This window comes from Myotis myotis, unplaced genomic scaffold, assembly GCF_014108235.1.
Source record: "Myotis myotis isolate mMyoMyo1 unplaced genomic scaffold, mMyoMyo1.p scaffold_m19_p_55, whole genome shotgun sequence".
Taxonomy (NCBI): domain Eukaryota; kingdom Metazoa; phylum Chordata; class Mammalia; order Chiroptera; family Vespertilionidae; genus Myotis; species Myotis myotis.
The window spans coordinates 492,250-510,576 of NW_023416363.1; the positions used below are offsets into that span (position 1 = coordinate 492,250).

The 18,327-nt window shown below is 46.4% G+C and overlaps 1 protein-coding gene, 1 long non-coding RNA gene and 1 pseudogene across 2 annotated transcripts in view; 1 reads left to right on the plus strand and 2 right to left on the minus strand.

The window, feature by feature from the left end:
- Positions 1-1,202: 1,202 nt before the first annotated feature.
- Positions 1,203-2,641, minus strand: LOC118657448 (annotated as a pseudogene).
- Positions 2,642-12,990: 10,349 nt separating this feature from the next.
- On the minus strand, positions 12,991-16,772 carry LOC118657436. Its single transcript, XR_004968012.1, has 3 exons — positions 16,713-16,772; positions 15,033-15,260; positions 12,991-13,805 (listed from the first exon to the last, which is right to left on the minus strand). It is a non-coding gene; the product is annotated as an uncharacterized LOC118657436 (long non-coding RNA).
- A 468-nt stretch (positions 16,773-17,240) lies between these two features.
- ZNF274 (zinc finger protein 274) overlaps positions 17,241-18,327 on the plus strand; it is a 58,999-nt gene continuing 57,912 nt past the window's right edge. Inside the window, exons 1-2 of the mRNA XM_036311475.1 lie at positions 17,241-17,364; positions 17,764-17,836. Coding sequence (XP_036167368.1) covers positions 17,804-17,836 — 33 coding nt within the window. The 5' untranslated portion in view covers positions 17,241-17,364; positions 17,764-17,803. The remainder of the gene's footprint in view (positions 17,365-17,763; positions 17,837-18,327) is intronic.

The window sequence follows — 18,327 nt, forward strand, 5'->3', positions numbered from 1 at the left end:
TGTGCCCGCAACCAAGGTACATGCCCTTGACTGGAATCGAACCCGGGACGCTCTATCCACCAAGCCAAATGGGGTAGGGCTCTTTCTTTCTTTCTTTTATTTTATTTGGTCTTCACCCAAGGTTATATTTTTTCCATTGATTTTTAGGAGCGGGAGAAACAGCAAGAAACAATGGATGTGAGAGAAACACATTCATTGGTTGTCTCCTCGAACGCCCCACAGGGGCTGCGGAATGTGTCCTTGACGGGAATCGAACCTGGCACCTTTCAGTCCGAGGGCCTACGTTCCAACCACTGAGCCAAACCGGCTAGGGCTCTGAGCCATGAGGCTTTTATATGACCCCACAGGTGAAAGGAAAAGTCCTTAAACTCAAGCAACAGGTCGATAAGAGCCTGAGACCCGTCACAATTTGTTATTTATTTATTTATTTTTTTATTGATTTCAGAGAGGAAGGGAGAGGGAGAGATAGAAACATCACTGATGAGAATCATTGATCGGTTGCCTCCTGTACGCCCCCACTAGGGATCCAGCCCACAACCTCAACCAGGGAGTCAAACCGTGACCACCTGGTTCATAGATGGATGCTTAACCACTGACCTACACCTGGCCAGGCTATTTTTATTGTATTTTTTTTTTAATTTTATTGATTGATTTCAGAGAGGAAAGGAGAGAGAGAGAGATAGAAACATCAATGATGAGAAAGAATCATTGACAGCCAATCATTGATGAGAAAGAATCATTGACAGCCAATCATTGATGAGAAAGAATCATTGACAGCCATTGGCTGTCTCCTGCATGCCCCCTCCCCCCAACTGGGGATTGAGCCCGCAACCCTGGCATGTGCCCTTGACCAGAATGGAACTTGGGACCCTTCAATCCGCAGGCCAACGGTCTATCCACTGAACCAAACCGGCCAGGGCTATTTTTGTTTTAGCTTCATGAGTTTTATTGAAAAGTGGAATGAGAGTATATGCAAAACAAAGGAAGTTTTAGTTTGGTCTTCATGGACTTGGAACCTTAGTACTTCGATTAGAGAGGGCTCTTTCGGTACCGCTAGCAACAACGCCTATAAACACCCCCGTTACCATTGAGGAGAAACGGACTTCAAGTGGCTGCACATCAGCAAAAACAAGCAGTTGAATGATTTGACCATTCATGGTTTGGACACGAACTTCATTTTATTCATCTTTTGGACAGGAACTTTAGACGTGAAAAGTAAAGGAAGGCGATACACTAGCATCCTGTTTGTGAAGATCATTTTCTCCAGCAAATATTTTGGGGATTCAATGGAAACTTCCTTTTGTTGTTCTTGCCACCTGAATGTATTCTCTGCCTCGTATTCTTCTGTCTCATTCGCCAAAATATCCACCTTGGCCAAAGCCTTGCTCATTGGTTTTGTATTTGCATCTACATGAGGAATATTTCTAATTGTGTCAAGATTGGAAAAGTTACTGCCAACTCCCAGCAAATGGACCAGGTCCCCGTGATAAACAGCTTCGATGGGCAGGTTTTCCTGACTTTGTCTTTGCCTGACGGACCACTTCGCTTTCAGCCCTGCTTCCAAAGGGTTATTCATGCTTTGCAAAGCACAACGCTTTTGAGCCAAAAAGGAAGGATGAAGAAACATCTGCGGTATCTTTTTCTAATCTTAGAAGTTCAATTTCGGTGTTTTTTTTTTCTGGTTGATTTCCGCTTGAATATGTGTGATCTTATGTAGCCTGGAGAAGTTCACAAAGCCAGAATCGTTGGTGCCCAAGGGCTCCCAAGGGTTCACTCACTGCAGCCATAAAACTCCAGATTCACACTTTGAAGCTACACATGAAGGACCAACTGTGGCCTATAGGGGGCGGTAGAGGACTATTTATCTCATGGCTGAAATTAGTGCCACCCTAGGTTATTTTTACCAGAATATTTTAATAATTTTTAAAATGTTTCAATGACAGTTGGCATACAATATTTGTTTCAGGTGAACAACATAATGATTGGACATTTATACAACTTGTTAAGTGATCACCCTAAGTTTAGAGTATTTTTTATTTTTTTTTTAATATATTTTATTGATTTTTTACAGAGAGGAAGGGAGAGAGATAGAGAGTTAGAAACATCGATGGGAGAGAAACATCGATCAGCCGCCTCCTGCACATCTCCCACTGGGGATGTGCCCGCAACCCAGGTACATGCCCTCGACCGGAATCGAACCTGGGACCCTCAGTCCGCAGGCCGACGCTCTGTCCACTGAGCCAAACCGGTTTCGGCTAGAGTATTTTTTAAATAAAAGGAAGCATCAGTGGATTGTCTAAAAACTAATGAGATCATTTCTTCAGCCAAAGATGTGTGGACCTTAAAAAGTATTGCATTTATTGGACGTACATTTCCTCAGCATTACTATTAAGAATATTTCCAAATGTTCGGAAACCTCATCAGCATTGTGTACCCAGCCCCTAGTCAAGTCACTGAACATTTGACAATACGTGCTTTGTCACTGTCCACTTATCCATCATTGGGTCTATTTTGATGACATGCAAAATGGGATTGAGTGGCTATGGTTTCAGACACAAGCTTTTGCCTCAGATTAGCACAGATGCTTTCTAACTCCAAAACTTAGAACAAAAGGCTTCAACTCTCTAAAACGCACCTTCATTATTTGTACATCAGGATAAGTAGAGGGCTGTGAGAGGACTGGATTTGCTAAGGCAGTAAAAAAAAAATTTTTTTCTAATACTGGGTTTGTTTCTGTGCATCTAGATTAACACACCTTTGGATATCTCTTTTCAGGCACCCCCCCTAATACTGGAATTGCTCTGGGCACACTAACCTTCAATGCAAATTCACTACCGTTCCTAAGGGACTTTAGGATGAACTGCTAGAAGTGAACTTCCTAAGTGCTAGAGAGAATCGTATGAACATTTTTTAAAATATATTTGTATTGATGTCAGAAAGGAAGGGAGAGGGAGGGAAAGCTAAAACATCAATGATGAGAGAGAATCATTGATCGGCTGCCGTCTGCACACCCCCTACTGGGGATTGAGCCCACAACCCTGACATGTACCCTTGACTGGAATCGAACCCAGGACCCTTCAGTCTGCAGGCCTCTGCTGAATAGTATGAGCATTTTATTTATTTTGTTTTGTTGTACCATTTATTTATGCATTCATTGGTTGATTCTTTTTTTTAATATATTTTATTGATTTTTTACAGAGAGGAAAGGAGAAGGACAGAGAGAAACATCGATGAGAGAGAAACATTGATCAGCTGCCTCCTGCACACCCCCTACTGGGGATGTGCTCACAACCAAGGTACATGCCCTTGACCAGAATCGAACCTGGGACCCTTCAGTCCGCAGGCTGACGCTCTATCCACTGAGCCAAACCGGCTATGGCTGCCTAATTTTTTTACAGTTACTACGATTTTATGAAGTTTACTCAAATTTTGTAGCCTTAAAGCTTCGAAATGGCGTCCAGTTCTAAGTCTACTTTTATTAGTGATGATGATATTGTTAAATATGTCAATTCTTGCTACGAAGATGACGATTTTGTGGAAGATATTGGAGAAGGGTGTCCCTCTATTTTAACATTATATGTTTTGTTCAATTTTTTTCTATTAGTATTTTATAATACAATCAGCAAACAATGTATGTCAAAGATGAAAACAAATGTAGTAAAGGCCTTCTTAAGTTTTTGAATATGTACCTTTATTTACTTGCGATTCATAATTTTTTCCCTAAACTGCTGTAATATCAGCAAAAATGCCTTGGCAATTTTAGCATAGTTCCTAGGATATTGGTTGGCCCTCAAAGGGTTACATTCCTACACTTCAGAAGGCCCAGTGCCCAGGGCCCATGATACCTTTAAGGGTCCACAAAAGTGGGATCATTTGGGTTTTTAAAAAAATATGTTTTTATTGGTTTCAGAGAGGAAGGGAAAAAGAGAGAAACATCAGTGATGAATGAGAATCATTGATTGGCTGCCTCCTGTACGCCCCCCACTGGGGATTGAGCCCACAACCCAGGCATGTCCCCCTGGCCAGAATCGAACCTGGGACCCTTTAGTCTGCAGGCCGGTGCTCTATCCATTGAGCCAAACCAGCCAGGCATGAAAGCCTTTTCGAACAGGTCCACTTAAACCTGACCTCTCAGGTCTGAGAAGGAGCCAGCTGCTGCTAGCATGAGTTGGGAAAAAGCATTCTGGCAGAAAGAGAAGCGCTAGCAAAGGATCTCAGGTGGAAAGAATACGGTGCAATCAAGAAACTGAAGATGATCCCAGCCTGCATAGCTCAGTGATTGAGTGTCGACCCATGAACCGGGAAGTCATGATTCGATTCCCGGGTCGGGGTACATCCCCAGGTTGCAGGCTCAAACCCCCGTGTGGAGCACGCAGGAGGCAGCCAGTCAATGGTTCTCATCATTGATGTTTCTCTCTCTCCCTCTGAAATCAATAAAAACATTTAAAAAAAAAAAAAGAAAAAGATGAGAAGGGCTGGGTGGATGGGTGAAAAGATGAAGAGATTAAGAGGCACAAATTGGGATTTAAAGTACAGTACAGCCCTGACCGGTGTGCTCAGTGGATAGAGCGTCGGCCTGCGGACTGAAAGGTTCCAGGTTCGATTCCGGTCAAGGGCATGTACTTGGTTGTGGGCACATCCCCAGTAGGAGGTGTGCAGGAGGCAGCTGATCGATGTTTCTCTCTCATCGATGTTTCTAACTCTATCCCTTTTCCTTCCTCTCTGTAAAAAATCAATAAAATATTTTTAAAAAAATAAATAAATAAAGTACAGTACAGGGGGCCCTGGATGGTTTGACTCAGTGGATAGAGCGTTGGCCTGCGGACTGAAGGGTCCCAGGTTCGATTCTGGACAAGGGCATGTATCTGGGTTGCGGGCACATCCCCAGTGGGAGGTGTGCAGGAGGCAGCTGATTAATGTTTCTCTCTCATCGATGTTTCTAACTCTCTATCCCTCTCCCTCTATAAAAAAATCAATAAAATATATGTTTTTATTGAATTTAGGGAGAGGAAGGGAGGGGGTGGGAGAGACAGAAACGTTGCCGTGAGAGACAAACATCAAACAGCTGTCTCCGCAAGCACCCGGGCCAAGGATTGAGTCTGCATCCTGGGCACGTGCCCCGGCTTGGAATTGAACCTGTGAGCTTCTGGTGTGAAGGGTGGCATTCAACCAACTAAGCCGCACTGGCCAGGGCTGCAAAATTGTTTTTAAAGGAAGAAGCGGATGGCAGGCAGTGAGTTCAGGCTTCATTCTGATGCAGTGGGAAGCAACATGGGTGGGGTTACCTTGGAGAATGACATCATCTGATTTACATCCTTAGAAGCTCACTGCCTGCTGTGTGGGACAAATTCGGAAGTTGGGAAAGAATACTCTTTTTTACTTATTTCAGAAAAGAAGGGAGAGGGAGAGAGAGAGAGACACATCAGTGACGAGAGAGAATCATTGACCAGCGGCCTCCTGCATGAATAATCTTGACATGGAAGTCATCTGCATAGCACTCAAGTGTGAAGCGGTGAGGGGTGCAAGTGACCTTGGGTATTGGTCAGTATACCAGATGTTGGGACTAAAGGGATAAACAAAGAGATGTGGTATTTCTTGTATGTAGCCATCCGCAAGTAGAGGTGACTATTCTACCAGAAAATTATAAATACTTAAGGGCAATGTGAAACCATCACTTGAATTTAAGCAGGACAATGACATGATCTGTTTTACATTTTTTAAAATATATTTTATTGATTTTACAGAGAAAAAGGGAGAGGAATAGAGAGTTAGAAACATCGATGAGAGAGAAACATCGATCAGCTGCCTCCTGCACCTCCTACTGGGGATGTGCCCACAACAAAGGCACTTGCCCTTGACCATAATCGAACCTGGGACCCTTCAATCCACAGTCTGATGCTCTATCCACTGAGCCAAACCAGTTAGGGCTGGTTTACATTTTTTAAAAATATATATTTTATTGATTTTTTACAGAGAGGAAGGGAGAGGGATAGAGAGTCAGAAACATCAATGAGAGAGAAACATCGATCAGCTGCCTCCTGCACACTCCCCACTGGGGATGTGACTGCAGCCAAGGTACATGCCCTTGATCGGAATCGAACCTGGGACCCTTGAGTCCGCAGGCCGACGCTCCATCCACTGAGCCAAACCGGTTAGGGCTGGTTTACATTTTTAAAAAAATATATTTTATTGGTTTCAGAGAGGGAGAGATAGAAACATCAATAATAAGAGAATCATTGATGGGCTGCCTCCTGCATGCCCCCCACTGGAGAGCAAGCCAGTGACCCCGGCATGTGCCATGACTGGGAATCGAACCGTGACCTCCTGGTTCATAGGTTGAGGGGTTGCTTGTTCAATTCCCGGTCAAGGGCTCTTACCTGGGTTGTAGGCTCGATCCCTGACAAACTTGGGGGCACAGGTGGGAAGCAGCCAACGTGTCTCCCTGGCATTTTTTTGTTTCTCTCTCTCTTTCACCCCTCCCTTGATTCCACTCTCTAAAATTCAATGGAAGAAACATCCTTGGGTGAGGATTAACAACAACAACAAAAGCAGAGTTAACCAAAAAGCAGTACATTTCTCTTAGAACCATATGCTGTCCTGGAAACAGATGCCCAAGCGATGAACTATATCCTTCCACATTTGGCCAAGACCAGGAATGTGAGACCCACTTAGAGCAGCAGCAGCAGCAGCAGCAGCAGCAGCAGAACCAGGAGAGATGGTGGAATATATGGCCCTTGAGGAAATAGTGATTCAGGACAGAGGCAGCAAGAATAATGACTTTGGGGGAAAAGTGAACTAGAACTCAATCCTCCTCCCACGGTACAATGACATCAGAGAAGTCATAGTAGAGAGAGATCGTATAAATGTAATGGACGTAGAGATGTCTGGACAGAGCTCAACCCTTTTAACTATGAGCAAAATCACTCAAGAGACAAATCTCTTAAAAAAATGTTTTTATTGATTTTAGAGAAAAACGGATAGGAAGATAGAAACACAGAGAGAGAAACGTGGATTGGCTGCCTCCCACACTGCCCCCCACTGGAGATCAAGCCCACAACCCTGGTATGTGCTCCGACTGGGAAATGAACTGGTTCATGGGACAACGCTCAACTCACTGAACCACACCAGCCAGACCAGGAGACAAATCTTACCTCTGTGTTGAGTGTGGGGTAGCCTTGGAGAAAGTTTGCCTTACTGTATGTTTCAGAACTCACATGGGAGAAAAACCCTACCAATGTGCAGGCACAAATCACCCCTCTCTCAGTCGGAGAGAATTGACACTTATGAGAAACTATATTTGCAGTGAATTCAGGAAGTTATTTTCCAGGAGAGACTGCTTCACACCTAAGGATCTATCGAGGAGAGAAACCTTACAATGTGAGCCTTCAGAGAGAAGTCTCAGCCTTTCCTCCTTCCTTACTCCACATCACAGAACGGGCACTGGAGAGAAACATGGGTGTGGTCATCGTGGGCAAGGCATCGAACACAGCTCAGCACTTGTGATGCGACGTCAGAGAACTCATACTGGGAGGAGCCCTATACGCAGAGTCGGCGTGGAAGAACTTCAGGGGGTGTCCTCGCTTTTTTCAACACAAGGACTCATACTAGAGAACAGGACACGGAGGGTCAACGTGGCAGGTTTTGAAGGATGACTGTCACCTTATTTGACACCAGGAAGTTCATACAGAGAAACTCATCTGTATATATATATATATATATATATATATATATATATATATATATATATAAAAGCTTAAGCGACCCTTATGACCAGAACGACCGGTCGACCAGTCACTATGACATGCACTGACCACCAAAGGGCAGATGCTCCATGCAGGAGCTGCCCCCTGGTGGTCTATGTGCTCCCATAGCCAACCTCCTGTGGCCCCTTCCCACAGCCTACCAACCTCCCGTGGCCCCTCCCCTCGCCTGGCTGGCCCCCCGACTAGCTGGCCAACCTCCCGTGGTCCCTCCCCTCTGCTGGCCAGCCCCCCGCCAAATAGGCCCCGATTGGGGGGCTGGCCAGTTAACCTCCTGAGGTCCCTCCCCACAGCCAGCCAGTTCCCCAATAGGCCTCAATCGCCAGCCAGGCCAAGGGACCCCACCCATGCACTAATTTGTGCACCGGGCCTATAGTTGGATATAATATAACAAAGCTGTGGCTGTGGCTCCCTGCAATCATGGATGAGCAGGTATGAACCGTTATGCTCTACATATGCCCTTGATTCACCCTAGAAACACAATTCAATGGGACTCAGAGTCTAGACCTGAATGACAATGTCTCATGGAAATGACTGCCCTAGATAACAAAATGTAAATGTTAAAGACAACAGCATCTATATTTTATTTATTGACTTTTTATAGCAAAGGTGGAAATTTATTGAAGAACAAGTATAGACTCCCACGTGGGAAGGTGGAAAGAGACCCCCTTTATTGATTTTTTTTTTTTAAGAGAGAGAAACATCAATTTGTTGTTCCACTTATCTATGCATCCATTGGTTGTTTCATATATGCCCTGACCGGGGATTGAACCTGGAACCTTGGTGTATTTGGACAACGCTGTAACCAACAGAGCCACCTGGCCAGGACAGCATCTATTTTTTTACATCATATATGAATCAGAGAACCACCCAATTTAAAGTGTCATGCAGAGATCATTCATCTTTTAGTATCACAGGGATCACTCTTTATAGAACTAGTGGCCTGGTGCACAAAATTCATGCACATTAAAAGAAAATTAAAGGAAATATTTTACTATTGCTATTTGCCCTTTCTCTATAATAGAAGTATCAGAGATGAAAATTAGTAAAATGTATATGAAAATCTCCCTTCTGTCAGAGTCTGGGGCGTGCTACGGGACCCAGAGTCAAGTCCCTGCCCACCTGCGCATGCCTCGATATTGCGTGAGACCCAGACCCAGCCGGCCCCACCCCGTCAAGCCCCACGGGAGGGGGGGGGGGGCCCGGCCTCAGGTCCCCCAGCCCGGCCTCAGGTCCCCTGGCTCCAGCATGACAACCACTTGCATATTAGCTCTTCATTCTATAGGATATTCAGAGAAGCAAGCTGAAAAACATACCACCCATGTTTTTCCTGCATAATCCAAAAGCTGTCCCTTCAAACAAATCACGGAGCTTTACAGCAACTCACCAACGTTTCACAGGTGGTGTTCTGCTATTAACTTTAAAACAAGCATCACAGAGAATGGTGTGCATTTTCACTCTTCCAGGGGCCTCGCCAGTGTCCAGTCAGGACTGCAATGACACACCACAACCTGGTGAAGTATTCATACTCCAAGGATGATGCAGACCTCACAAGCTTTGACCAAAATCCCCTAAAAAGCTGGGTTTGGGAGGCAATCTGACCCACAGATGCCCCAATGGGTATCGGAAGTGTTCTGGGGAAAGGGAGAAGGGGAAGTTCTTACAGGATAAAAAAAGACCGTATAGATGTAATTAAGGATCTTGAGATAGGGAAATTATCCTGGATTACTTCTGAGCCCAATGTCATCACAATTGCCTTTGCTTGTTGTTTTCTTTGTTTATTGATTTTTTTCAGAGAGAGAAGCATCAATTTGTTGTTCTAGTTATTTTTTTAAAATACATTTTTATTGATTTCAGAGAGGGAGGGACAGGGAGAGAGAGATAGAAACATCAATGATGAGAATCATTGATCAGCTGCCTCCTGCATGCCCTCCACTGAGGATGAAGCCCAAAATCCGGGCATGTACCTTTGACTGGGCTCGAACCCAGGACCCTTTAGTCCATAGGCCGATGCTCTATCCACTGAGCCAAACCAGCTAGGGCTTATTGTTCTACTTCTGTATTCATTCATTGGTTGATTCTTGCATGTGCTCTGACTAGGGATCGAACCCACAACTTTGGTGTATGTGCATGATGCTCTCACCAACTGAGGTGCCCAGCCAGAGCACAATGGCTCTTATTTAAGAAGAAGTTTGGCTCAGTGGACAGAGCATTGGCCTGCGAACTTTAGGATCCCAAGTTCAATTCTGGTCAAGGGCACATGCCTGGATTGTGGGCTCGATCCCCAATGGGAGGAGTGCAGGAGGCAGCCAATCAATGATTCTCTCTCATCATTGATGTTTCAATCTTCCTCTCCCTCTACCTTTCTCTCTGAAATAAATATATATATATTTTTAAAATAGGCAGAAGAGTCAAAGAAGACAATGTGATGCCTTGATCAGGCGTCTCAGTTGGTTAGAGTGCTGTCCCATACACCAAAATGTTGTGGGTTCAATTCCTGGTAGAGGCACGTATCTAGATTGTGGGTTCAGTCGTTGTTTGGGGTGCATACGGGAAGCAGTCAATTGATTTTTCTCTCACATTGATGTTTCTCTTTCCCTCCTTTCCCCTTTCTCTCAAACCACTAAACATATCCTTGTGTGAGGAGTGAAATAAATAAATAAATACTAATTTTTAAAAGAAGGCCATGTGATGACAGAATCAGAGGTCAGAGTGAGAGAACCACTTAAGATACTACACTGCTGCCTTTGGTGATGGAGAAAGAGGCCAAGGAATGCAATGCAGGTGGTCTCTAGAATCCGGAAAAGGCAAGGAAACAAATTTTCCCTAAAGACTCTAGAAGGGACACAGCCCTGCCAATATCCATTTTTTTTAATTGATTTCAGAGAGGAAGGGAGAGGGAGAGATAGAAACATCAATGGTGAGAGAGTGTCACTGATCAGCTGTCTTCTGCACACTCCCTACTGGGGATCCAGCCTGCAACCCAGCATGTGCCCTTGACCAGAATCAAACCCGGGACCCTTCAGTCCGCAGGCTGATGCTCTATCCACTGAGCCAATCCGGCTAGGGCTGGCAAGATCCATTTTGGATGTCTAACCTCCAGAGGTGTGAGGTGATAAATATGTGCTCTGTTAAAGCCATACAGTTTGTGGTCATTTGGTATAATGGCAAAGGAAACAAATACACTCTCTTATGCCAGTAACTTAAGGCAAATATGGCATGGCTCCATGCCAGCGGTTCTTAACCTGTGGGTCATGACCCCCTTGGCGGTTGAACGACCCTTTCACAGGGGTCGCCTAAGACCATCCTGCATATCAGATATTTACATGACGATTCATAACAGTAGCAACATGACAGTTATGAGGTAGCAACGAAAATAACTTTATGGTTGGGTCACGACATGAGGAACTGTACTTAAAGGGGCCAGAAGGTTGAGAACCACTGCCCTATGCGATGGTTGGAACTGTGACAACCAACTTGAGACCATGAGGACACAAGCCTTAGGAATAACCCAGGCAACAGTGAGGCGGACTGAGCCAACAGACGGAGGGTGCCTGGCGAAGGGTGACAGTCAAAGTCCGGAACCACCCCTGGAAGCCATGTCTCTGGGCGTCACGCGATGTCAGATAACAGATGGTGGCCGATTCTGTTACTTGTGGCCAAAACACATCGTACACAACAACCCCTTCTTGCTCCCAACCAGCTCACCTGACCCAGAGTCACTCCTCTAGGGAGGAGGACATCCCACAGAGGAGAGGTCCCCGTAGTCGGCAGGAAGGGCCATCTCCTCAGACATGCGGCTGCAGAGAAGGCGAGGAGACACTCCAGAGTCCCAAGGGTATGATGTAAAAACACACAGTGGACCCTGGCTGGTTCGGCTCAGTGGAGAGAGTATTGTTGGCCTGCGGACTGAAGGGTCCCAAGTTCGATTCTGGTCAGAGGCACATGCCTGGGTTGTGGGCTCAATCGGCATGCAGGAGGTGGCCGATTCATGACTCTCTTTCATCATTGTTTCTCTCTCTCTCTCTCCCTTACTCTGAAATCAATAAAACAAACAAACAAAAAACCACAGTGGGACCAAGAGGAAGTGGTCACTTCACCTCTCAAACACTATTCCTCAGTCACTGGTGACGTAAGAGTCCTCTCTGGGTGAGAAAAAATAAAAAGGTGCTTGATACAAACCACACACCTCAATTCAAAACAGTGGTGCCATCTTGCTGATGTACAAGATGAACCCCCCAGCCACCTCCAAAAAACCATCCTGTGATTATAACTGTGTGCTACTGATGGCTTTGTTTATTAGCAAAATGACAAGGAACATTTTTCAAACCAGTAGTTGCTGGGGACGTTTCTCCTCGAGATGAGTTTGAATCCAACTTGTCTGCTCTTGTGAACAACGGCCATCATCTCCTTCCCTCACATTCGAGGGAGTAAAGAGCCAAGTCCAAGGACCAGGCTCCCAAAAGGCCGGATGGAATCCCGTTTGCTCTCGCATTGAGCGTAATGATAATTTGGGGTTCACGACTGGCCTCCCCATTCTGGCACGTGGTGAGCATTTTCGTTCATGCAGGCTCACTTGTCATTCTTTCCAGAGACTTATTTTCCTGTAGGCCCCCGGCATTTCCCACAATCCCAGGCATTCTATGTTTTTATGAGTCTACTGTGAAAGCAATCTCCTTTTCAACATACCTGTGAAGGTTATAGAGATTTTGTGTGTATGTGTTGATTTCTGTATCTTTGCTATTCTGCCTGGTTTACTGGAATCTCATTGAATTTTAAAATGTTCCAGTGGGGTTTAAGTGTGCCCATGTTATTTATCTTCCAGATAGTTACAGCAAGCATTTAGGTCTGTTTTATATCTGACTTGTGGTAACAGGAAATCCAGAAATGTTTACATTCAGATGGCTGAGGGCAGATCCTTCTTTCATTTTGTATATCTATTCGTGCATATTGTGAATAAACAAGAGAGACTCAAGAAGAAAGATGGAAAAGAAACAAACAAACAAAACCGAGAAGAAGAAAAAAAGAAGGAAGATGGGCCCTGACCGGTGTGGCTCAGTGGATGGAGCGTCGGCCTGCGGACTGAAGGGTCCCAGGTTCGATTCCGGTCAAGGGCATGTACCTTGGTTGCGGGCACATCCCCAGTGGGGGCGGTGCGGGAGGCAGCTGGTCGATGTTTTTCTCTCATCGATGTTTCTAACTCTGTATCCCTCTCCCTTCCTCTCTGTAAAAAATCAATAAAATGTTATTTTTTTAAAAAAAGAAGAAAGATGGGAGTAGAGTTTCATCAGAGTTTCATCAGGCTGAGAGAAATGTTGAAATGGCTCGAGTCCAGGACCAGCAGTGAGCGTGTGGCCGGCTTGTCCTCTGTCTACACCGTAGTGGCTGAAGTATGAAACATTCCCACACTGAGGATCACAAGAGGGAAAGGAGGGGTCTGGTCCCCGGTGACACTGGTGGGCAGCTTAGCCAGTACCAGGAGCCACCGACTTAAAGACTTTTTGTTCCGCTGCGGGAACACTGTCTGTTCTTTAAATCAGTTGGGTTTTCAGTTATTTACAACCACACACACACTGTGGGACACAGGATACAAAGGCAAGCACTGGCTTACTCCAAACCGGACTGACTGGTTTGTCCGGCGTTCTGTGGACGCCCCACATTCCTCTTGGAGACGTGCCATTTCTGGAAGCCCGGTGTGGTCTGCCTCTGCTCTGAGCTCAGAGTCTTCCCCTTCCCCCAGGTGCTACGTCAGATCTGGATGATCTTAAAGTTGATCTTATCTTTGATGGTGTGGAGAACAGGTGAAGAGGGAATGTGTAGCCGTAATAAATAGACTCCAGAGCATATTTTCTGGGAAATAGTTATGGTACAGGTAAAATGCCAAATAATTAATTCCTGCTTCTTCGACCTGAAGTTCTCAAGCTCCAAGGAGTTCCAAGAAGGGTCCTAGAGGTTCATGTTTTAAAGACAGAAAGGTGTACCTTTCTTCTCCTTTTAAATGAATGTAACATGTATTCCTCTGCATGTGAAGACATTTGAGATGCTCTGTGCAATGAAACAAGAGACAATGGTGATCAAATCACAAGTTCATGATCCAGTCACATGACTGGCTTATGACTCAACTGAATGCCACCCACTACCATAGTGATTTGGACAGCATATAGTTTTGTATCTGTTATTCTTAGTCATAAGTTATTTAAATTAAACAGACAGTGGACTATTGGTTAAAGAAAGCATATGAAGAATGTTAATATATTTTGACAATTCAGTATCTTAATAAACATGTGAGTCTGACTACATGGAGCATATTAAAAAAGAAAAAGTACAACTTGAACTTTGCAATTGAGTGAAACAACTATTATTGAGAATCCATCGATTTTCATATGTGATCCACAACGCCTTGCTGCAATTCTAAATTCCAAATACATTTCTAATGAAAAGTTTCTTCTTATATATTATGTATCAGCAAAATTTACCTGAACTAACAAGCTAACTTTGTCTTTCTCGAACCTAGTGTGACCCTTCACATAAATTCAAGTGTTTAACGGCCAGAGGGGGCCCAGACCTATTGGTATGTACATATTGAGTAATGTATCTACCTTACTATCCTGCTGAAATCCAAACACTTGTGAATTCCAAAATACTACTGGCCCTTAAGGTTTTCAACGAGGGATTGGGCCCCTGTATGCAAAACATTTTTGACATCTTACATGCATAATAGTTAATATTTGTTCAGAAATGCTCTTTTTTTTTACATAATCAAATTATGGTCAATTAAATAGCATGCTTAATTCGCTAAAGAGGAAAAAAGGACAAAATTAATCATTAAAAGTTGTATTAAAGTGGCTTTCATAAATCAACCTTCAGTAATATATTAATTTGTCATCACTTTTAATCTAAAGTCATGCTTTTATTCTATATCATATAAAAAGAAAGAAATAAGTAAAATAACTTCCAAGTGGGTTTGCTTCCTTAAGATGTTAAAAGCTTCCATCAAATTTGATGGTGAACCACTGGAAGCATCCCCAGACAAATCCAAAACAAAATAAAACAACATGAGTAATTAACGTGGCTCTGTCACGCGACCTAGGGCAATATCACATCATCCATTTTAAGTCCAACTATGGAAACTGAAGAAACTACATTATCATGGAATGGGGATGGTGTTTTATCTATAATGGCCAAAAGAATCCAAAGAAATGCTGTTAGGATCAAAGACATCTGGATGGTCTCCGAGTAAATATTTACCTGCAAAAAAATCGACAGACTTACTGGGTAACTGCAATACTATGAACAATGCACAGCCTGCAAGCGGATGCTCTCCACGGCGGCCATAAGACTTAATAAATTCTGAAACACATTCCAGCAGGCAGTAAACAAGAGGACCCAAGGGAGGCACAGGGCTGCTGAGATCTGCAAGGAGACCAGGTCCTGGGCCTGAGGAGCATGGGAGAGTCCAAAGCACCGAGAGAGAGAACATCAGAGCCTGCATCCTGGGGCCTGAGGAAGAGAGAACACTGGATGCTGGAGTCTGAGGAAGGCAAGAGAATACTTTTTCCAGGCTCTCAAGGAAGAAGACTGTTGGGCCTGAAGAAGAAGGTATGTCATGTCCTGGCAGTGACAGACTTGCTCCATTTCCGAGACATGGGCACCTTGGCTCCTCGGACAAGGATTCTTTGCTTAAGCAAACTGTAGGCAGGTCCCTCTGCACCCTTTCTCCACCAAGGCTCATCTCTGGAATCATCTTAGCAAGAATCATGGTAATTCAGTTTGTCAAGAATTCCCTAACCTTGATATCTAATAAAACTCCTCATCCTCATTATAGTCCCCCAGGGGACATCCGGTCTCCCTGCCTTACCCCTAGCAAGAATCCTTTCAGGTGGGTTCAACCAGAACCCTCTCCACCTCCCCCCAAACGACTTGATATCTCCTCTTTCTCACTTTCTATCCACTAACAACCTCCCCGCCCCCCCAACCCCATCCCATCCCAATCTTTCTCCTGGTCAATAAACCCCACTTGTTCTGGTTGTACTCAGAATTAAGCCAGGTTCAATAATGCAGTCTCTCTTCTCTTGTTATAATTTTTTTATGGAATATAATCTATTTTCAGCCCAGCCAGGGTGGCTCAGTGGTTGAGTATCGACCTGTGAACCAGGAGGTCAGGACGCAGCAAACCCGGGTTGCGGGCTCCAGCCCCAGTAGAGAGGGTGAAGGAGGCAGCCCATCAGTGATTCTCTCCCATCATTTATGTTTATCTCTCGCTCTCCCTTCCTCTCTGAAATCAATCAATCAACATATATACTTTTAAAATAATTTAATTATTTCAAATGTTTTTTAAAATATTGATTTTTTACAGAGAGGTAGGGAGAGGGATAGAGAGTTAGAAACATCGATCAGCTGCCTCCTGCACGGCCCCTACTTGGGATGCCCTTGACCAGAATCAAACCCGGGACCCTTCAGTCATTGAGCCAAACTAGTTAGAGCAAAAATATATATTTTTAAAAAATCTATTTTCACCGCTTTAACTTCTACCCAGCTCTGGTTTATCTTTGACAAGACCCACCTGCAGTGGTTCTCAACCTTCTGGCCCTTTAAATACAGTTCCTCAGGTTGTGACCCAACCCTAACATTATTTTCGTTGGTACTTCATCACTGTCATGTTGCTACAGTTATGAATCCTCATGTAAATATCTGATATGCAGGATGGTCTTAGGCGACCCCTGTGAAAGGGTCGTTCGAGCGCCGAAGGGGTCGCGACCCACAGGTTGAGAACCGCTGAACCGCGGTGTCCGTGTCACATTTAACCCAAACCTTCTCACCGCCCCTCCCTAGGCTTCCGGGGAAAGTCCCCAAGAGACCTTGGGTTGGTTTTAGTCACGCCCCCAGCACTGCAAGCCCCGCCCCTTCCGTCTTGCCATGGACGCACACTTAGCCCCGCCCCCGCGTACGTACCTCAGTCCTGTCGCTCCCTCAACCAGAGGACGTTAGCCCCGCCCCAAGCTTCCGGCCTGCCCCTCTTCCGATCCTAGGAACTTGGTGGACATTAGCCCCGCCCCCCAAAGGCTGCCCTTCCTGTTCCCGCCCCGCCCTCCTCCACAGCGAGAATTATCCACGCCTCCTACACGTCCGACCCTAGGCGCCCTGCTTTCTCCCCAAAGGACGTAACAACCAGTCTCGTCTCCTACCAACTAGTTCTAACCCAGTCAGCACTTCCGGCACAGTCTTCCCCCCCCCCCCCGCTCCTTCTAGCTCCAACTTCCGGTTCACCCCACGCGTGGGCGCCCTCCTGGTCGGGCATCACTTGTCTCCCGGCCTGCGTCGCCGCCCACGCAGGGGTGGTTGGGACTTTGCGGCCTGGCGTGCACAGACCCCTTCCCCCGCAGGTGTCCCCTTGCCCGGCGGGACCGCCGGGGTCACACGGGTGAAAGCCCTCTTCCTGGCCGCCTTGGCTTCGTCGGCCGCCCCGAGTTGCCCAGACAAGATGGCCGCCGCCTGGGAGCGGCCGGCGCGGCGCGCCGCGGGGGTGTCTGGGAGTTGTAGTCCTGGCCCGAGCACTGACGCACTTGGCCTCGGGGCGACGGGCGCCATTGTGCACTACGCGCGGGTGAGTCCGGAGGGAAACTTCCGCCCGTCGGGGACTCGGCGGTGCCGGCCCAGCCCGGGGCCTCCGCCGCGGGGCTGGGAGGGGCGCTGTGGTGGGTGTTGGGGGTCGGAGCAAGAAGGCAACTCCCTGCGGGCGTGGGCTGGCCAATGCCCTCTCCTCACCTCCCCCCTCCCCCACCGGGCGTGGGCGGTGAGGCCCGGAGGCGGCTCCCGCCAGATGCGGAACGTGGGAGGGGATCCCTGTCCGGCGGGAAGCGGCGGGAAGCGGCGTCCACGCGCCTGGGGGCAGGTGGAGGCCACCCCTCGGGGCGTTTCCGCTGACCCGGCCGTTTGGGGACCGAGGCGGGGCTCCTGGGCGTTGCCCTCACGCTGCTCCCGCCTCCCAATTCCATCCTCTTAGGACTCCGCCCTTTCCCGCCAGCCGCGTCGGAGAGGAAGGCATGGCCTCCGGGCTTCCGATGGCCTGGTTGCATGTGAGTAGAGGCCTCCTTAGGTTTTAGGGTACCCGGGCCTGGATGGGGGGGTAGGGGGGAGCGGTCGGGGGTGGGGTGCCCCTGGGACCTCGAGCCCGGGCGGGAGAGCTGGGTGGAGGGAGGGGCCGCAGGTGCTTAGCTTCCCAAGGGAGTGTTACTGTTGAGGTCCCTAACCGGGATTCTAATACATCTGTAATAATAATCATTAATAATAAAAGCATAATATGCTAATTAGACTGGATAGCCGGACGACCTTCCGGATGTCCTTCCGGACTACCTTCCTGACAAAGCTGGGGCTGCCAGGGGCCCCTTGCATGAATTTCGTGCATCAGGCCTCTAGTGTGTGTGTGTGTGTGTGTGTGTGTGTGTGTGTGTGTGTGTGTGTGTGTGTGTATGTTTTTTGTGGTTTTATTTAATATATTTTATTGATTTTATAGAGGAAGGGAGAGGGAGAGAGAGCTAGAAACATCAATGATGAGAGAGAATCATTG